Source organism: Ananas comosus, linkage group 3, assembly GCF_001540865.1.
Source record: "Ananas comosus cultivar F153 linkage group 3, ASM154086v1, whole genome shotgun sequence".
Classification (NCBI taxonomy): Eukaryota; Viridiplantae; Streptophyta; class Magnoliopsida; order Poales; family Bromeliaceae; genus Ananas; species Ananas comosus.
In genome coordinates this window covers 7,912,165-7,932,178 of record NC_033623.1, presented here as the reverse complement: position 1 = coordinate 7,932,178, position 20,014 = coordinate 7,912,165, and the positions used below count along the sequence as shown (strand labels likewise).

The window sequence follows — 20,014 nt, the reverse complement described above, 5'->3', positions numbered from 1 at the left end:
CGTTTAGGATTTGCTCCTAATTCCTTCTTTTGTCGTTGTAGATGCCTAGTGTGCACAGGGGATGCTTGGTGTACACGGCGTGTCTGTGGACGCACCAGATAGACTTTCGTTAGAGCCCGGGCATGACAAAAGGGGCTTTGTTTTTGGTGCGAGGAGAAGTATACCCCAGGCCACCAGTGTAAAAAGAAACAACTATATATGTTGAGCCATTAGAGGAAGAATCAACAGATAGCACCAACACGAATAAAGAAAGTGAAGCAACGGGAGACGTGGAAATTGAGCCTGCGAACTCCTCACCTCAAATATCGTTGCATGCACTAGTAGGACAGGCTCAATTGCCAGACTATAGAACCATACGCCTATCTGGAACAGTGAAGAATCGAAGGAAACACATTCTCATAGACTCAAAGAGCACCCATAACTTCCTCAATGCTGCGGGCGCTACCAAATTGAGATGTTGTGCAGAGAATATACAAGCTTTAAAAGTCACAGTGGCTGACGAGAATAAGTTGATTAGCTCATCTATCTGCAGGGCTTTTAAAAGGAAAATGCAAGGTTTAGAATTCAATGCTGACCTACTGTTACTTCCGTTGAGGGGATGCGACACAGTGCTAGGGATTCAATGGCTTAAACAGTTGGGACCAATCTTGTGGGACTTCAGCCAATTACGAATAGAATTCCAAGTTAAGGGCCAAAAGATTGTTTTGAGGGGGTCTTTAGAGCCCAATTTGAAGGTAATAGAAAGGAAGCAACTCAAAAGGATGGTGTTGGACGACACAGCTTTGTCTGCAATTCACCTCTGCTTCATTCATACAATACAACAGGAAGGGGATCAAATAGCGACTTCGAAAAATGCAGGAACTATGTGGTCGAGGCTTGACAAGGCATATTCTCAACGATTGCAGCTACTTTTGGAAGAGCACTCTAATTTATTTGAAGAACCACAACGACTCCCACCAGTTAGGATGCATGGCCACAAGATTCCGCTTAAGGGAGGTACCAACTCGATCAATGTAAGGCCTTATAGATACCCTGCCTATCAGAAAATTAAAATTGAAAAATTAGTGCAGGAAATGCTATCGCAAGGTGTGATTAGGCCCAGCAACAGCCCCTATTCTTCTCAAGTGGTGTTAGTAAAGAAAAAAAAGATAGGTCGTGGAGACTATGCATAGATTATATAAGTCTGAATGATAGTACTATCAAAGATAAATTTTCAATACCACTTGTAGGAGAAATGTTGGACGAATTGAGTGGAGCTAAACTGTTCTCAAAATTGGATCTGCGATTGGGCTACCATCAAATCAGAATTCACGAGGATGACATCTCCAAAACTGCCTTCCGGACACACGAGGGTCACTATGAGTTCTTAGTGAATTTTTTTTATAAATAATCCTATCAATTTTTATAATTGTAAAAATAGGTTTTTTAAAAAAATAATTATAAAAATAGACCTCTAAATGCGGTGAATGATTCACCACATTCATTACTCTTTTTTAGGAGTAGAAAAAGAATAAAAAACGGTGAACCATTCACCGCTTTTACCATCGTAGAAATATAGAAAAAAGTAAAAAGAAGAAAGAAAGCGGTGAATGATTCACCGCTTTTATAGGACCATATTTACAAATAAAAATTTAACAGGTATATTTTTAGAATAAAATTTTAGGAGAAGACTATTGCACTAAAAAACCTGTTCTTAGTGATGGCCTTCCGGCTCACTAATGCACCTTCAGCCTTTCAAGGATTGATGAACCACACTTTTAAACCTTATCTAAAGAGGTTCATTTTAGTATTTTTTGACGGCATTTTGGTTTACAGCAAAAGAGTGTAGGTCAAAAGAGTGGAAGAACACCTACACCATCTAAGAGCTATCTTTAAAGTCTTGCGGCAGCACTCATTGTTTGTGTGATGCAAGAAATGCATTTTTGCTACTGTTCAGCTAGAGTATCTTGCTCATGTAATCAGTCACGAAGGAGTTTCCATGGACAAGAAGCAAGTAGAGGCGATTCAGCAATGGCCCCTCCCTACTACGGCAAAGGAATTAAGAGGGTTCTTGCGGTTGGCTGGATATTACCGAAAGTTTGTTAAGGACTTCAGAAAAATCAGCAAGCCATTACACGAGATGCTAGGAAAAGAGGGATTTAAGTGTTATGCATTCCAGCAGCTCAAGAAGGCAGTTAGTACAGCCCTTGTACTTGCTTTGCCAGATTTCACTACTGACTTCACCATTGAAACAGATACGTTGGGAGTAGTTGGGGCTGTACTCTTGTAGAAGGGAATACCTGTAGCATTCATGAGCAAACCGCTGTCTCCAAGGAATAGGCAGCTTTCAATTTATGAGCAGGAGATGTTGGCAATAGTAATTGCAGTTCAAAAATGAAGGCCCTGCTTGATCGGAAGGCATTTCAAGATAAAAACGGATCACCGAAGCTTAAAGTACTTGATGGGACAAAGGGTATCCACACCTAGCCAACAAAAGTGGATTCAAAGTTAATGGGGTATGACTATGAATTAATTTATAAGAAAGGTCAGGAAAACGTTGTTGCTGATGCTTTATCGAGATCACGTACCCTACTTGTAGTCTCAACCATCCACACAAATTTACTAGATCAAATTAGGCGAAGCTGGACTATGGATGACAAAATCAAAAAGATCATAAAATAAAAATAGTCAGATATTAACTCCTGGCCCGCTACGCATGGGTACAAGATCAGCTCAGAAGAAAAGTGAAGTAGGTAGTAGGTACTGATCCAGAATTGAAGTTGCAGTTGATTCATAACTTCCATGCTAGCAGTATTGGGGGTCATTCAAGAGCGGAGGCTACTACGAGAAGGCTTAAAGGTCAATTCTATTGGAAAGGGCTTCGACAAGATGCCGAACAGTTTGTTAGGGAGTGCTCGGTGTGCCAACAAAACAAATATGAGACAACAGCTCTGAGGTCTCTTGCAGCCCCTGCCAATACCAGAGGGTATATGGACTGAGATATCTATGGATTTCATAGAAGGTTTACCAAATTCGCAAGGTAAGGAAGCCATTAAGGTAGTAGTCGATAAGCTGAGAAGTATGCCTATTTCCTAGCTCTATCCTATCCCTACACGGCTTCATCGGTGGCCCAGTTGTTCCTCGATAACATCTATAAGTTGCATGGAATGCCTAGAAGCATAGTTAGTGAACAAAATACGATCTTCGTCAATCAATTCTAGCAGGAGTTGGTCAAGAGACTTCAAGTCAAGGTTAACATCTCGACAGCTTACCACCCGCAATCCGACGGACAGACGGAGGTTGTTAACCGATGTCTTGAGAATTATCTCAGATGCATGGCAGGGGAGAGGCCTAAGGAGTGGGCTAAATGGTTACCTTTGGCGAAGTGGTGGTATAATACTTCATATTATTCCTCAACAAAGAAAACTTCATATGAGATTGTATACAGTCAATCACCACTCCTACATGTCCTTTACTTAGCAGGAGACTCTTTAATGGAAGTTGTGTATTGAACACTAGTCGCAAGAGAAGCTGCTTTGCGAGTGATTAAGGAAAATTTAGCTAAGGCTCAAAATCGGATACGGCAAATGCAAACAAGGGAAGGACAAGACGAGTGTTTCAGATTGGAGATTGGGTCTACATAAAGCTACAGCCATACAAGCAGCTATCCAGGCGCAAGCATGCCTTTCAAAAGCTATCGCCACGCTATTTTGGCCCATTTGAGGTAATCTCTAGAGTGGGTCTTGTGGCCTATAAGCTCCAGTTACCAGAGACCACCAAGATACACCCTACCTTCCATGTTTCTCAACTCAAAAGAAAGATCGAAACTGTACCCTCCTCTCCAACTATACCAGCTTTCATCAACTCAGAAGGACACTTACTGGTGGAGCCGGTAGCTGTGCTAGATCGACGACTAGTGAAGCGACGTGGAAAGGCGGCAACACAACTGCTAATTCACTGGTGCAACCAACCAAAATAGTATGCCACTGGGGAGTACTTCACTGATCTTCAAAGGCGCTTCCCGCACTTCGATCCTTGGGGACAAGGATCGTTTGGAGGAGAGGGTACTAATACACCCGTTAATTTGAGATCAGCTCGCCCTGCTGACTGAAGACGAGGACTTCAACTCTGCACCATTCCAGACCATTCGCTCCTCTATTTCCTCTCTTTCTCAATGTAATAGCTGGATTAGCATGAATAAGAGCCGTCGGATATCACTTAAGTCAATGAATTTCAGCAGTCCATTTCCTTAATTACCTTAACTATCAGGGAAGTCCGCACACTATTTACTTTCCAAATAATTACAATTTTGCCATCCACCCTAGATATATAGAATTAAGCTTGTAATTGAGAATTGTCTTGGAATATTAAAACATTTCCTCTCTTTTTCTTATTCCTCTTCTTCCGTCTCTTTTCCTTCTTCATCATCTGCTTCCTACTTATGATCAGAGGTACCAGAGCTCATCCATGAGTTCTCTACCCCAAGTCTAGCAGGTTGGCGAGTATCAATCACTCTCATAATTTAAATTTTGGAGAATAACGATTGCTTCATACAAGGTAACACTTAGAAACCCTAAAATCCACTATCAATTACATCGAATTTAAGAAAAGGATGATCCTACCTGGCGAGACTCCGGTGGGAAGACAAAAGAGAACCCATTGTAAACCTCGCTCTTGATCCGCTTAGAATCGAGCAGCGCGGACGTCGACGACAACGGCGGCGGGGCCGAGAGCGTGACGGAGCTTGCAGAGTTGACGATTAAGCAAACGCCGCTCTTCCCTTTGGCCACTTTGGGGCGCGGCGCGCTCCGTCCTCGTAAGAGCTTGGAGTCGGCGCCGCTAGGGTTGCGGCGGGGACGAGGAGCGGCGTCGAGGGGGCGGACGCGGAGGAATACCCTGAGGTTGAGGGAGGCGTCGGAGGTATTGGAATAGGGTTGGGGAGGGGGGAAGGAGGAGGAGGAGGAGGGGAGGAGGAGGTCGTCGAGGGGGAAAGGTGCGATTTGTGTGGGGGCGGCGGCGGCGGCGCCGGCGACGGCGACGGTGGAGGAGGAGGAGGAGGAGGAAGAGGAAGGGGGTTCCCTTGCGCGGCGCGGAGGGTTTCGGCGAGCGGTGCAAGTGGTGGTGGAGCGCGGGGAAGTCATCGCTCCTCGGGGCTCGCTCGCTCGCTCTCCCTCTCTCTCTCTCTCTCTCTCTAAGGGACGGTTGGGTTGTGCCCTTGCGACTGAGAAGATGTTTCTGAGAGAGCTTGCATATATGGGCGGGAGGAGGACTTCGATATACAAAATCAAACGAGGCATCAATTTTCTCTTTCTTTGTTTTTTTCTTTTTGGGCATATTTGCTTGTCTGAAATGTTGAAGTAAAAAAAAATTATTTTTCCCTGTGGGGGAAACTTCGATATTTTTCCCTGCGGGAGGACTCGTTTGATTTTTTTACTTCGATATTTTTGGGCATATTTAGACGTCAGTTGTTTAACCTTTTTTTCCTTTTTTTTTCTCTTTGGGCATAAAGTTAAACGGCCGACGTCTTTGTGGAGAAAACTTCACCCTATAGAGAGACAATAATTTTTTTTTATTTTTATTTTTATTATTATTATTATTTTATTTTTATTTTTATTTTTATTTTTGTCTTTGTCCGACTTTTCATCTCTTTAGAGGCCTTGTTGCCTCACCTATGTAACTAAGTTCATATCCTGAATGAATGAAGCGAGTAGCGTGCTACCTTTTTCTCAAAAAATAAAAATTTATTTTTTTGTAAATGTGACTTTTATAAAAGCTAACTTTTTAATTCGATTGTTTTATTGGCTATAAAGTAAAACATGAAAACTATAATTTTATAATTTTGATTCTTTAATTATATTTAAAGATGTGAAAATATAAACAAACGACTTATACTCGTAATTTAAAGTAAAATTTTAAATTTAAATTTAAAGTTCAAATTAAAACTCATTATTAAAATTAAATATAAATAAAAATTTGAATTTCAACTTAAAAATATAATTTTTAAATCAAATTTCAGTCAATAATTTAAATTTATAGTTGGAACAATTTGTATTCAAAGTTCAAATTGAAGTTCTTAGCTAAAAACAATTTGATTAAAATTTAAATTTTAGAATTTGAATTTAAATTAAATTTAAATTCTAGAATTTGAATTTAAATTAAATTTAAATTCTAGAAATTGAATTTAAATTCTAGAATTTAAATTTAAATAAAAGTAAAATATTTAAATTTAAATATAAACTCACAAATTTGAATTTAAAAATTTATGTTGAATTTGAATTAGAAATCAAATTCAGAATGTGATCATGATTTTATTTCAAATTTAAGGTGAATTCAACTTTAAAAATAAATTCAAAGATTAAAGTTAAAATTAAATATAACCTCTTAGCTAAGCACTTCACTTTTGGTAACTTTCGAATTTTTTGAGTCAAAGTTTAAAAAAATGAGATTTAGTTGCAATTCACTTTATCAGACCACTTTTGTAAAATGACTTTCATATTCACTTTTTCACAAATCAAACGACTGATAAAATGTCATTTTTCAAAAATGCCACTTTCAGTGCTTTACTTTCGGCCAACTAGACATGCCCTTTATTTCATGCCAGTAACGGCCCAAGTTACACGCGGTGTTGCCGCTTGCAATTAAACACGCCGGTACGACGCCCCCCTAAAGTATAGTTTGAAATCTAGCTTTCCTAAGCTGACTCGCATTCGGCTTGAAATGAGCTTGAGATTGTTCGCTCATTTAATAAATTTTCAACTCAAAAATCTTAATAATCGAACGCGAGTTGGGATCATCTTACTCATGTTTGGCTCAAAATAGCTTAAATATAAAATATTACATATAGAACTAGGTTGGAATACCACTAATAGCACCAAGCTATTGGTGCATATTAGGTTTTTGGCCCTTGGATGAAAGAATGTACGGTTAGGATGATGCGGACCCCCTAGGGTTGAGTAAGTTGTTGGTTGAATAGTATAATCTAAAGGATGAAAATAGTCAAATGGTTGAATCTAACGGTGGAAAACTCAGTAGCACCAAACGCTTTGTGCTATCAATAATATCCCAGCCGGACTTCATACATACATATAACATACATATATTGTAACGTATCGAAACCTCGATAGCGATTATCAAACTTTAGCCAAATTGGTTAAAGTGCCGAGAGAAATGGATGGACAAAGTCCGGTTGACATTCCAACAATATTGGAAGGGTTAAAAAGGAGTTCTAAAAGAGTTAAAAGGGTTTTAGCATCGACCGGCGCGAAATAAAATCGAAAACGGCGCAAAACTAGCATTCTGGGCAAAGTATACCAGTACAACCATCGAGTTGTCACTGATACAGCCCTGCAGCCAGAGAAAAGTTTGCTCTCGGGTTTGAGTTTTCGCAGAAATGTACTGGTATACCCCTGGTGTGTACCGGTACACTTTGGTAAAATCCGAGGAGGCTGCTCTCTGGTTGCCTCTGCGCAGAAAATGTACCGGTACAAAATCCCGTGTACCGGTACACTTTGGTCTAGCAGCACCAAATTGGTCTGCTGCAAATATGGATAAGTGGAGGGCTTTTTGGTAATTATAGCACCTTATAAATACCCTCAATACTTTTCTCTCATTCTCCGACAGCCAACACTCATCTCCCTCTCATTTTTCTCTTTCTCTCTCTAAAAATCTCTCCAAGGAGCAAGGAGAGGAAGTAGAAGAAGGGTTTTTAAAGGAGTTTTGGAGGGTTAGAAGCTTTGGGTCTCTCCTACAAGGTGGACTTGGGGATAGCTTTTGGCTAAGGTGAGTTTTAGGGTAAAAGCTCATCTAGGGTTTGGGTTTTCACTATAGAACTTAGAGTTTTGAACTTCTCTCATGTTTAGAAGCTTTGTTAAACCTTGTTCACCATGAAACCATGATTTTCCCAAGGTGCTCTCATGGTGAACACCTAGGGTTTAAAGTAGATGCCCTAGGGATGTTTGGGATGGCTTAGTGATGGTATTAGAATGCTTCCTAATTGATTCTAAGCTAGCTTTTGCTTAGGAATGAGATCAATCTAGGAGAAAACCCTATATGACATTGTTAGAGTATGAATTTTGGGGCTTTTGCCTCCGGTTGTTTTCGAGGTAAGTTGACATCTTAGAAACCTAATTAGGGGTATTCCCGACGCGTGGGACAACTCCGTTTGACGTTACGAAAAGACTAAGTAAGAGTTCTAAGTATTAAGCCTAATTTGGCTTCGTTTTGCCGCAGGCGAGAAAGTAGGCACCCTAAAATCTCAAGAATTAAACCGTAACCTTCTTACAACCATCAAATGTGGGTGGTGCATTCCGAAGACCTCATAATTTCTTTTATGTCTAAAGTGTCATATTTGAACATATGTATGTATTTGAGCATATTGCATAGTAGGGTAATTGTGAGCTTCTTAATGCATATTGTGAGTTCAAATGCATGAAAAATACTTGTAAGAATATGAGAATTTTATTAACCCTACATATGCATGATAAATGACAATAACTTAGTGGTTTAGAGAACAAATGTGATATGTGGACATGAATATAGAAAATGGCATTGATGAGTCAAGAGTGTTAGAGTTAAACACTTAGAAAATAAGTGTGGCATTAGTGAATGAGTACAAGAACAAGGTAGTGTATATGACACTAGTGAAAGCAAAGAATGCAAGAAAAAGAGGGATTGTGGCATCATGACATAACAACCTTAGAGTTAAGGGTCATATGTGCATTGTTTCCTTATAGTTAAGGAATGGATTGAACTTGACATCCTTATAGTTAAGAATTGGATCATACTCACTTGTAAGTCCTTGCTCGAGGGCGGTAACTCCCCCTTGGGCGATGTGCTCCGGAGTTGCCATCACTGGGTCGTAGCGAGTATCTCCCCAGAGGACGGTCCCGTCGGGTTGTAGCGGGTATCTCCCCGATTGTAGGGATTTGAGTTGGTGAGTTTGTTGAGGGCGAAACCTACGGGCTAGCCACGAGATTGGGCATTGAAATGGTAAATCTTGCATTCATCATGAGCATTCGATCAAGCATAGCATTGTTTATTGTTCAGGCATATTAGCTGCATTTGTTAGTTGGTTACTATCTATTCTTTCTTCTATTATGCATGATTTAGACCTAGTGGGAAAGTCGGCATGGTCTGTTGCCAAACCCACTGGGAACTTTGTTGTAGTTCTCACACCCCATTTTCCACAGAGCCCGGTCCGAGCGAACCGGCGGATGATCGCGGTAAGGGCATCGCGCCCTAGATAGAGACCACCCGAGATAGTTTCTTATTTTGGTTTAGTTACATACCCTTATACATCATCTTTTGTATTTGATGATTTTAGTTGTATCAAAGATATTTAAATGAATGATGTAAAGGATTACATTTTAAATGCAAATGGTTGTATTTTGAGGAATATGTGATGTATAAAAGAAATGATGCAAAGTTGTAAAAGAATTTGGTTAAAGTAGTATGCATGTATATGATTTAAAGTTAATCATAGTGCTTGTATGTTGAATAATTAGTTCTTTCACTTTGGCTATTGCTTGCCCTCGTGCAAGCCATTGTGTATGCTTTCGCTTATGCAAATTTTACACTCTGTTGATACTTGTTGTGGAGCCTTGGACGGATAGGGGAGGCTTTGTCCGTTCGGCGTCTGTTCGACGTGCTCAAACCGGCCAAATAGGACCGGGTTCGGGGCGTGACATATATATATATATATATATATATATATATATATATGAAGAGAGAGAGAGAGAGAGAGAGAGAGAGAGAGAGAGACCAAAAAAAGGTGTTCTTTTGGTGGAGCTTTGAACTCACCCACTTGTGCAGAGTTAGTGAAGTCACATAACGAGGATCGAGCTATTGTTTCCTAGAGAGGACAAGCTAGTATTCTATTACATCGGTTCAAAGACTTTGCCAACTACAGAGGGCTAGAATCTCCTTAAAGAGAGCAAGATTTTCGTATCTCGGCTTGAACAACTTATCAACACTTTTCCTATTTTGTTTGTAGCCTAATCTCTATTTTTTGGGTATTTACACCAACAATTTAAAAAGATTTTAATAGATGGAGGCTATACATTAAAAGTTCAATGATACTACCGAAGATCTCAACAAGCCCTTCCACTTCAAAGGAAACCACTTCAAGAGGTGGAAAGGAAAAGTGTTATTATGACTCAATCAACTTAAAGTTGCATATGTCCTCACGGAGAAGAACCTAAAGAAAACCTGTCATGCCCCACTACCAAACCGGAAGCCCACGGGAACGTCAACAGACCCACCAAATGGATGGAGTTTCTCCTGTTTGAATGAAACGCCAACAAAATATAACAGTAGCAAAGCAATTTTAATCCCAGAATTAACAACGAAATAATTTCTAGAGTCTACAACTATTATCCAACATGTATCACAACACTAAAAATAATAGTAAAACCACTATACATCACTATACATGAAATCACAATTCCAAGATATACAAATAAAATGCTGCGGCCACGCCAATTCTGGTGTGCAGTACATAATCCAAAACTATTTAGCTGGATATTCCTCTATAGCTTATGTACACGGGTAGGAGTCGCTATCTATGGTGTGATCCCCTTACCTCAAACAACCACCGGCTCAAAAGACCCTGAAAAGGAAACCACAAGAGAGCGTGAGAACTACTAACTAGTAGTTCCTAGTGGGTACGGTCAGCAATAACCACGGCCTTCTCACTAGGTCTACTAGAGGCAAAAATAGAGAAAACTATAATGAAAGGCGAGTAATAGAGCATAGTATGAAATAACCTGAATCATATCACGCCTCGATAGACGTAAAGTACAGTTTTAAAGATGTCTAACATATGCATCAACTCTAAAAGCGGTACACCACATAAAGTAGATAACCTTGTGATGCGTCAACTAGAGTACTAATAATAAATGCGAAGTATCACTCACTCATACGCATGCAACCCAATCAACACACTATGACCCAACCATAAATTGACCGACTTGTAGGTCGCATACGTAATGAACAAGCGACAAAGTGACTGGAGGATGCATCAATGCTTATACTAATAAATAAATGTAGTAATAATACCCAATCGCAACGACCGACTCATAGGTCTAGTCAAGTCTGCACCCGCCTAGTGCCCGGACCGCACTCCCGCAAGTGCGCCACTAATATATAAGCTCTACCCCTAGTCCAATCACCACTACCGCAGGTGGGTCGTAATCCCAAGGGCAAATATCTGCTATAGCTAGCCAGCATCCGGAGTGGCACTCGAAGGGGAGCGACCTCTACCGAGTCTAATAGCACGTAACTTTGTCAAGCTCAATATGGCTCTGCAGGCTATGGTCTATGCAATGATAAAAAAGATCGCCAATCAGGTGCCCTCGGCACAATCATAGAATGTCAACTAATTCATATATCATGGTAGCACAATCATATACCTCTTAGTACCCATATACCTCTCAATATCCAAAATCTGTCCACTACCGCCGTGCTAAACCACGACATCTACAACAGATACCATAGCATGTGAAACTAAGTACTCAATGTGTAACTCACAATCTCTACATCCACAGTCCAATGATCTCTCTCAACCTAATCTGATCCGTACAATATGAAACAATACTAGAAGTACACCATGCTAAAATGCGATCTATTGCAGATATAATTTATCGTAAGTTCATTTTCACAAATGACCACCATAATTTCCATTCCTCTACTAGTATTGAACTCTATCATATCAACAAGAACAAGAAGAATGCACATGAACACTAGATATCTCACCAATTATGCATATGAGGTCCAATGACCTCTCTCGACCTAATCCAATATATGCAAATAATACAATAATAGAAATTCTATAATATACCAAACTTCTACGATTATGAAGTTTTCGTGGGAACTAACTTAAAAAACTATTAAAATAGTTCCGGCAAGGTTTGGGGAGTGTTCAAGTATTTTTGACACAAACCGGACACGAAAACGGACTCTGAAATGTTAAATCTATTAAAGTTGCATACTTTGTATTGAGTACCGGTACTGGAATTTGGGTACCGGCATGCAATACAAAAAGAAGAAGATGAGCTCTCGGGTTTTGAGAAACTAGATTCGGGGTACCGGAATTGTCCCAGTACCGGTACGTGAACCCGAGTACCAGTACGCAATTCTACAGAATGCAGATTTTGAAGGATGTTTTAGTAAAATCAAGTGTAAATAAAAATAGTGTGAGATACTATTTTTATTGACTTAGAAAAGGTAAAAGGTAAATTAAAAGTGATTATGGTGAAATTGGGATGAAAATAAAAGATTTAGAATTTTCTTAAAGAATCGGGACTAATCTGTCAGCTAAAAATTCAGTGTCAGAAAATTATGAAAATTTGAGAATATGTTGGAATTATTTTTATGAGGATAGATTTAAAGTTTCATTTCATTCCGACACCCGAAAAGTAGAAAATAAAAGCTGACTGCTATCTGCTAGAGATTCTAGTCGGTAGAGCTTTCGGTGACAAAAAATGATTCGAAACTGAAAAGTTAAGATCACATTCCTCTGATTGATTTTAATTGAGCCTGTCTGTCAAATTTGAGCGCCAACGTGAAAGTTTTGAGGAGCCCAAGGATCTATCTAGATTGTATCTATCACCTAGAGGGGGGTGAATAGGTGAACGACCAAAAATCACAAATCTCGATACAATAAAAATAAATGCGAAAAATAAAAAGCACACCGAGATTTACGTGGGAAAACTCCAAACTCGGAGTAAAAAACCCACGGGACCAACACGCGATAACAATCCACTAAGAATAAAAGATTACAAGGTGATTTACCGAATCCACGGACTCAAACCTCTCTTCTATCTTCTCCGGATCTCGCGCACACCAACGGGTTGTCCACGCCCCACGTCCGAATCCACGAACGCCACGTCCCGAATCCACGAAACGTCACCACTTCGAATCCACGAAGCCTCGATCACGTCGAATCCACGACGCCCACTCGAATCCACGAGCTCACGATCCGAATCCACGAACCGTCTTCGTTCACGCCGAATCCACGACGCCGTTCATGAAGAGCATCATGAGTATGGTGATCCTTCGCTTAGGAGTATCGTAGAAAACCAGGGAATAGAACTCCAAGCGAAGCGGAGATCAAATCGACATATAGAGAATGCGAAACGATATCTCGATTTGATCTAAAGAGGCTAATTTGTAGAAAATAGGTTTAGAATGAAATCCGAGCCTCTAGGGTTTCTCAAACATGTATTCTTATGATGCTTGATGTGTTAGAGAAGCCCAATAGCTTATTTATAGACTTTAGAATCAATTGGAGTCGAATTAGAAAGTTTCTTTCCAAAAACAGCACCTTGTACCGGAACAAGGAATGTTGTCCAGGGTACACCATGACGGAAGATTTTTCTGCGAAGCTTCTGTACCCTGGATAGGCTGTTGCTTGTTCCGGAACAGGGCTTGTACCGGTACAGCATGAAACTTGTACCGGAACAACCATCAAACTTCCTGCGCAAACTATGATGGCTGTACCCTGGACAGAAAAGCCTTGTACCGGTACAACAATGCAATTTTCGCTGAAAATGCATTGTTTTGGATTTTACAAACTCTTAGAAACTTTCTAATCAATTACAACTTGAAAACATGATTCTAAGATCTATAATTAAGTATGAATCACCATAAACAAGATTTAAAGCTTACCTACACATCGTGATTCAAGTTTTGCGTGTTTTGCGTCCTTTCCGATTCTTCGAAGTCTTGGATTCTTCGATCTTCAATACTCCACTCCGAACTTCTTCCAGACTCCGACTCGACCCACGAAACTTGCCAACACATAGGACCTAACACAACGGACATTCAGAAGGGCTCAAACTAAAAGTATCAGATTCAAACTGAGTTGAAACTGCAATTTTCAATAGGTGCAGGGAGCTCTTGTGAATTTGGCCACCCTATTCTCTCTTCTCCCTCAGCCAAACACACACACGCATGGTGAGAGAGAGAAGCTCTCCCTCTCTCTCTCCCTTACAATCTCCTCTCTCCCTTTCTTGTAATCTCTCCACCAAAGAGAAGAAATTGGAGGAAAAATTGGAGATTTAGCTTGGAAATAGCTTGGAGAAGAAGTTTGAAGCTCTTCAATGGTGAATTAGTTTCTTGACCTTGATGCCTAAGGTGAGATTTATGTATTTGAGTTAGGATTTGGGTTAAATCCTTTAAAATTGATGTATTTAGGATCTCTATGTGATTCTAAGCTAGTTTAAAGAGATTATCATGATTAATGAGATTCTTTTGATGAAATGGAAACCTAGGGTTGAAATTGGAATTTTTGTCCCTATGAGGTTTTGAATTAAATTGACCCTCTAAATCTCTAATTAAAGGTTAGAAGAGCACGCCCAACAACTTTAATTGGGATGCGTAGCGGCCTCGGTGATCGATCGAAGAAAACGAATCGATTCATTAAGATTTGAGTTCGTTAGCCTTAAAGCGCGGCGAATTGTCATTGGGAGCCCAATTGCAAGTGTCTACAAGCAATTGGGAGCACTTCAAGGTAGGTTGTGTTGCATCGAAGTGACTTGGTCGCCTCTCATGTCTAGAAAGTATTTTACAAGAATGATTGATGCATGTTAATTGGTAGATCAATTAGTAATTGTAAATTATAGAGCATGTGATTCCAAATGAGGGACTACCATTGCACAAGATTAATTAGGTGTGTGAACCGACATACATATATGTCTATGTTGTGCATGTTGGGATTTAAGTACATGTATTGCCATGTAAATTGCATGCTACTTGATATATGTATTCGATAATTATTGATACAAGTTACTAACTTAGCATGTATTAATATAGTGCCATGTGAACCTTGAGATGCAATGAACTAGTAGAGTAAACTAGTTGTATGGATATGAACATTGAACATAGATCAATAAACTCTAGAAAAATTAGAGAACTCGACAAGTGTGAAATCAAGGACTAGATGTTATACAATTATGAATACTAGGTGTGGACAACTAGGATATAGAGTGAACATGATTGAGTATTGAACCTAGTGTCATTAAACATAGGTTGGATAACATAGAGGTAGAAAGACCACTCGGATTGGAATGTCCTTGAATCTAGTGTCATTGAATATAGGTTGGAAATGTAGTGGTAGGATGGCACTAGGACATGGATGACTTGAACCTAGAAAGGTTGATAAAATAGCATATGTGACCAACCCTTGAGACTTGGAAAGTAGATTCCGAAATCCCAGGATTTGAGATTATCGACAGTTCTTGGCTGTGGGTGCCTGTGGCATGTTCCTCTCCCACCGCAAGAACTTCGAGGATTGTGATTATGGAAAATTGTTGGCCGCGGGTGTTTGTAGCATGTTCCTCTCCCACCGAAAGAATCTTCGTGCGCTAGGGTGTATGTGACATGTTCCTCTCCCTATCAGGGATCCCGGCTGCGGGTGTATGCGGCATGTTCCTCTCCCACTGGGGGATCCCGCCTTGGTTTGTGGATTGAAGGCGACCTGGTCCATGCGCCCACCGGACGACCTATTCGGATAGTACACCCCTGGTCGGTGGGCAAACCGACCTGGTGTCAATGAATACATCCAAGTGCTGTGACTAAGTCATGCTGATATGCTCAATACGAAAGCTGGCTGAAGTCGGTGCCTTGGCCGAAGCCAGATACAAGGGCATATAACGCCGAACCACGATCAACCGGATTGAAACACATGACAAAGGAGTCGATGTGTTGCCTGCACCCAAGGTGCACAGAGATACAATATATATGCAAGCCTGCTCTACATGTCTATTAACAACTATCATCATGCAATCAATAATGTATAGATAAACGAACGATAACCAAAATAACAGACATATAGAGACTACAATGCTGATATAGAAGAATAGAGGAAGGTGAAATGATCTCACCGACTACCAGCTCGAAGCCCCCACCAATCACAATTGTGCCGGAAACCTGGGTGCGCAACAAGCCAGCCGGACCTACGAAGATCTACCGGGTCAATATCCAACCCACCAATCCAAAAATACCCAATTCACGGACCCCACACAAGTCCCCAAAATTGATTTCCCAAAACTGATCACCGTAACTCGCCGGAAGTCCCGAAAATCACACCGGGACACCGTCGGGACCCATTAAGTGTCCCGAAACTCACCGACTTGTGCCATGAGTCACCTGCTTCCACAAAACACATCAATTTGGATGTCTTGGCAGCAAACATGAGATTACACAACCGAACAATTATCGTCGGATAATTGTTCGGATCCAGGTTCCCAAAAGTGTCAATTTCGACACCGGAACCCACCGTCGCTCACTCATCATCTCCGAACCCACGATATGACGATAGTGACCAGATGACAAGGCTCAACGACAACTCTCAGGGCAAACAAACACCGTTGGATGAAATTCGAACCAAAATCGTGTTCCGTCTGCGAATTTCGCCGAAAAACGCACCAAATTCGACCTCTGATTTCCGCGAAGGCTATCAAACCTTGGATGATCAGTCCAGAGGTCACCTACCACACGTACGTACTGCCCACAGTAGCCACAAGATGCACAACTGCATAAAAGTCCCTATATTTAAATAAAATCTATTATTTTATGTAAATAAAGTGCTTTTGTGGCTCGTTCACGCAAACTGAGAATTTTCGAGGTCTGCCGAGACATGCACTAATAGGTCTCGACATGCTGGAGGCCATGCTCATGATCTGGAGCACAACGGCTCACTATGGGAGGCGCGGGAGTGACCCGAATATTCAGTGAACAGCGCGCACTCTGGGAAAACCGCGCCGAAAAAGCAGATTCGGTAACCGCTGATCCTAAGTGAGGTAAGAATTGTGATCAGCAACCACCGTGCTCACCTCCAGAGGCATCGGGACAGCCTCGGATCGCCAAAAAAATATGCGCAAACCAAAACAACAACCAAAATGCCCTAGACCGTGCTTATCGAAGTAGTGGGAGCGACGGCGGTGACAGCGGAGCAAGCCGAGCCTGCACAAGCCGAGCTCGGGCTCGGGGTGCCACGTCCACCTCGGCGGCGACCGGGGCACCTCGAGGCGGCGGCGAGGGTCGCCGGGGCTTCGGGGGAGGCGGCAGGAGCGGCCTTAGGTGGCGGCGGTGTGCGGGCCAGCAGCTGAAGCTCAACTCGGCCTGATCCCGCTCAGGGAGCCCGCACGGGGGTTGCAACGCGGCAGCGGTGCTCGGCGAGGGCGGCAGGTGGCAGGGGAGGCTCCGACGGGGTCGGGGCTACGTCGGCAGAGAGCGAGGAGGCAATGCAGTCTCAGGCCTTCTCTCATCCCGAGAGAAAGAGAGAGAGAGAGATGGAGAGGGAGAAGAAGGTGGCTACAGCTGCGGCCGCCGGCCGGGGCTAGGTTGCCGGCGGCTGGGGGCGCACGGCGCACAACGTGAGGGAGGAGAGGCGGCTGGGATCAGCTGATCTGGTCTAGGGTTAGGGTTTGCACCAAGCAAACCCTAGGTGGCTATATACATAAGGTGTAAAATAGCAAGTTAGTCCATCGAAACCCAGTATTTAACACTGAGTCCCTCACAGTGCGTGTAAGACGCGAGAATACACCCCCACATTAGATTTCACGCAAAACGGTACATAAAATGTCGAGTTTTTCGCAAAATTACCATTTTGCCATTAGTGACCCCTCCTCAATCAATACTTGATATCATGAGATCCGTCTGTCAGATTTGCAAACGGATCGAACCAATGCGATCAGCACGACAGAGACATCAAACCCACGCTTTCGTTTTGCCTAGTTTGGTTGCAGATTCGCGACAAAACCTATCCTCTCTCCAAAAGACAAAACTACACACAAATACATATAATACATGTATCTCCAGTTTTCTCGAAATCCGTGCATCAAACCTAAAATCCGTCAGCGTCAATGGTTCCATGATAGCCGAACCATCGAAAATGAGCTGTTGGATCGCTATGAACGGAGTCCGATACGCGCCAGCACTACAAGAAAAATATTCTTTCATGGCCAATTATTTGTGGCCATTTAGAAATTGCATCTAAATATTTCACTTTTGTGGAAAAATAAAATAGTTTGCCACTATTTTATTTTAACGCGGATTTATGAATATTAATTGCAGGAAATTCTTGAAAATGGCCGCAAAGTACGGTTATTTTTAGTGGCGAGATTTAAATGTTGCCACTGAAAAGAGAACGTGATTTTTGTGGTGACTTATTTCCCAATAAATGTAAAGATCGTTAGTGGTGAATTTTAGATTTGGCCACTAAAAGTACTCTTTATTTAGTAACTTTCTATTTTCCTATAAATATTTAGTGTATTAGTGGCAAAATTTTATATTTTGCCACTATTGTATTCTAATATATTTAATTATAGTGGCAATAGTTTAGTTTTGCCACTAAAACATGTCGGTTACATTAGTGGCCATATATGTGGTAATAAATGTAAAGCACATTTGTGAGAGCAGTTAAGTTTAACCACTAAAAGTGGTATTGATAAATTTTAAGAGAATTAGTATCTTATTTTTGTTTTGCCATTATTATTTAGAGCGAAATGAATTTTTTACTTAAAAAATATCTCAAATATTTTATATATTTTTTATTTGGAATTAAATTTAATTTTTAAACTTTAATTTTAAGTTAAAATATAAGTTGACATTTAGAAATTAATTTTCTAATTTTATATTTTAATTTGAACTTAAAGTAAAATTAAAATTCAATCAAGCAATTGATAAATAAATTTTTAATTTAAATTTTATTTTTAAATTTTAAATTTTAAATTTTATAAATTAAATTTTATAGACTTGAATTGAAATTTAAATTGTAATTTCAAGTATAAATTTGAATCAAACAAAAAATTAGTTCTGTCTTTTGAATTATTCACTTAGTTTTTAATTTTTAAAAATTTGTATTTAAAATCTTTACTTTTTACTTTAAATTTTTGATGTAAATATTTAATATTTAATTTTTATTATGAACTTAACTTATAAATTTAATTCTATCATTTGAGTAGCGAACTTGATTTTAAATTCTATAAAAATGAAAATCAACTATTTTGATTTCGATTGTTATTCTAAACCAAACATGTTAGATGGTTTTACTATTCTGTTTCTAATTTTGGTCCATCTCTGAATTCTATTCTGATTCTAATTTCTACTTTGGTCCAAACGAATTCTAAATTTATGCATATTAATTGCAAAAAAATCTTGAAAACGGCTAATTTTAGCAGTAATATTTAACTCTATATTTATACCCATATTATATTTTGGCCATAAAAAATACTCTGACTTATTTCTTATATTTTAAGAAATATCGCGTATTTTCGTCTTTCCCTCCACCGTCAAAAACTCTACTTTTAAAATAAAAATCTTAGGCAAAAATCCCTCTCTCCTTTTTTTTCCGCCCGCTCCTGCTTCTTCATCCTCTTGCTCCTCCATAAAAGAAAGAGAACCTGCTCGCATCCTCCACTTCTCGATCCATTTTCGATCCACCGATCATTGCATATTGCTGTGGAAGTTGCCCATCAAAATAGCCGTAGTAGTGGCCGGCCTCAACCTTCACCTAGCGTTCCGTTGGTGACGCCGCCCTCAATCTCATGCTCTACTATCTGTTCGAGGTAACAACAATCGCAACCTCAATTTTCTCTCCTCAGCATGCTTACCATGTGGGGATCGACCACCACTGGTAACCCACTCATGCCTTCTCTCACTCAAACTCCCACTTCACAAAGAGCCATCCAAGATGGTCCAGGGAGAATCATAAGCATAGCGGCATATCTAAATAGGGCTAATGTCTCAACAATAATTTTATACTTTGGAATAAACAAGTATCTAAGATTATGCTACCTACCAATACAATGCATGGCCCCTACTAGTACAATGCGATAACAAGAGACATACGAGAACATATAATCAAATCTCATTGCATCATAAACCAAAGAATAGGTAAACAACGAGAGTGTGGGTTTTTAGAACAATAACTAAGCATGTAACAATAATCATGAACATTCAATGGTAATATATAAATGCATGCATGATACTAAAAAGACCACTAAGGTTCATCATAGATTCCACCTCAAAATAA

At 40.3% G+C, this 20,014-nt stretch overlaps 1 protein-coding gene across 10 annotated transcripts in view; it reads right to left on the bottom strand.

Annotated features, from left to right (window-relative positions):
• Positions 1-5,273, bottom strand: part of LOC109707071 (kinesin-like protein KIN-6) — a 56,019-nt gene extending 50,746 nt beyond the window's left edge. For 4 of the 10 annotated variants that reach the window (XR_002215400.1, XM_020228138.1, XM_020228140.1 and 1 more), the window contains exon 1: positions 4,602-5,269. Coding sequence is in view for 6 of the 10 variants with exons in the window: in XM_020228138.1 (XP_020083727.1) it covers positions 4,602-5,120 (519 nt within the window). In the remaining 4 variants the exon portion in view is untranslated. Of the gene's footprint in view, positions 1-4,601 lie in introns of all 10 variants that reach the window. The other 6 variants (XR_002215402.1, XR_002215403.1, XR_002215401.1 and 3 more) reach the window with 3 other exon arrangements.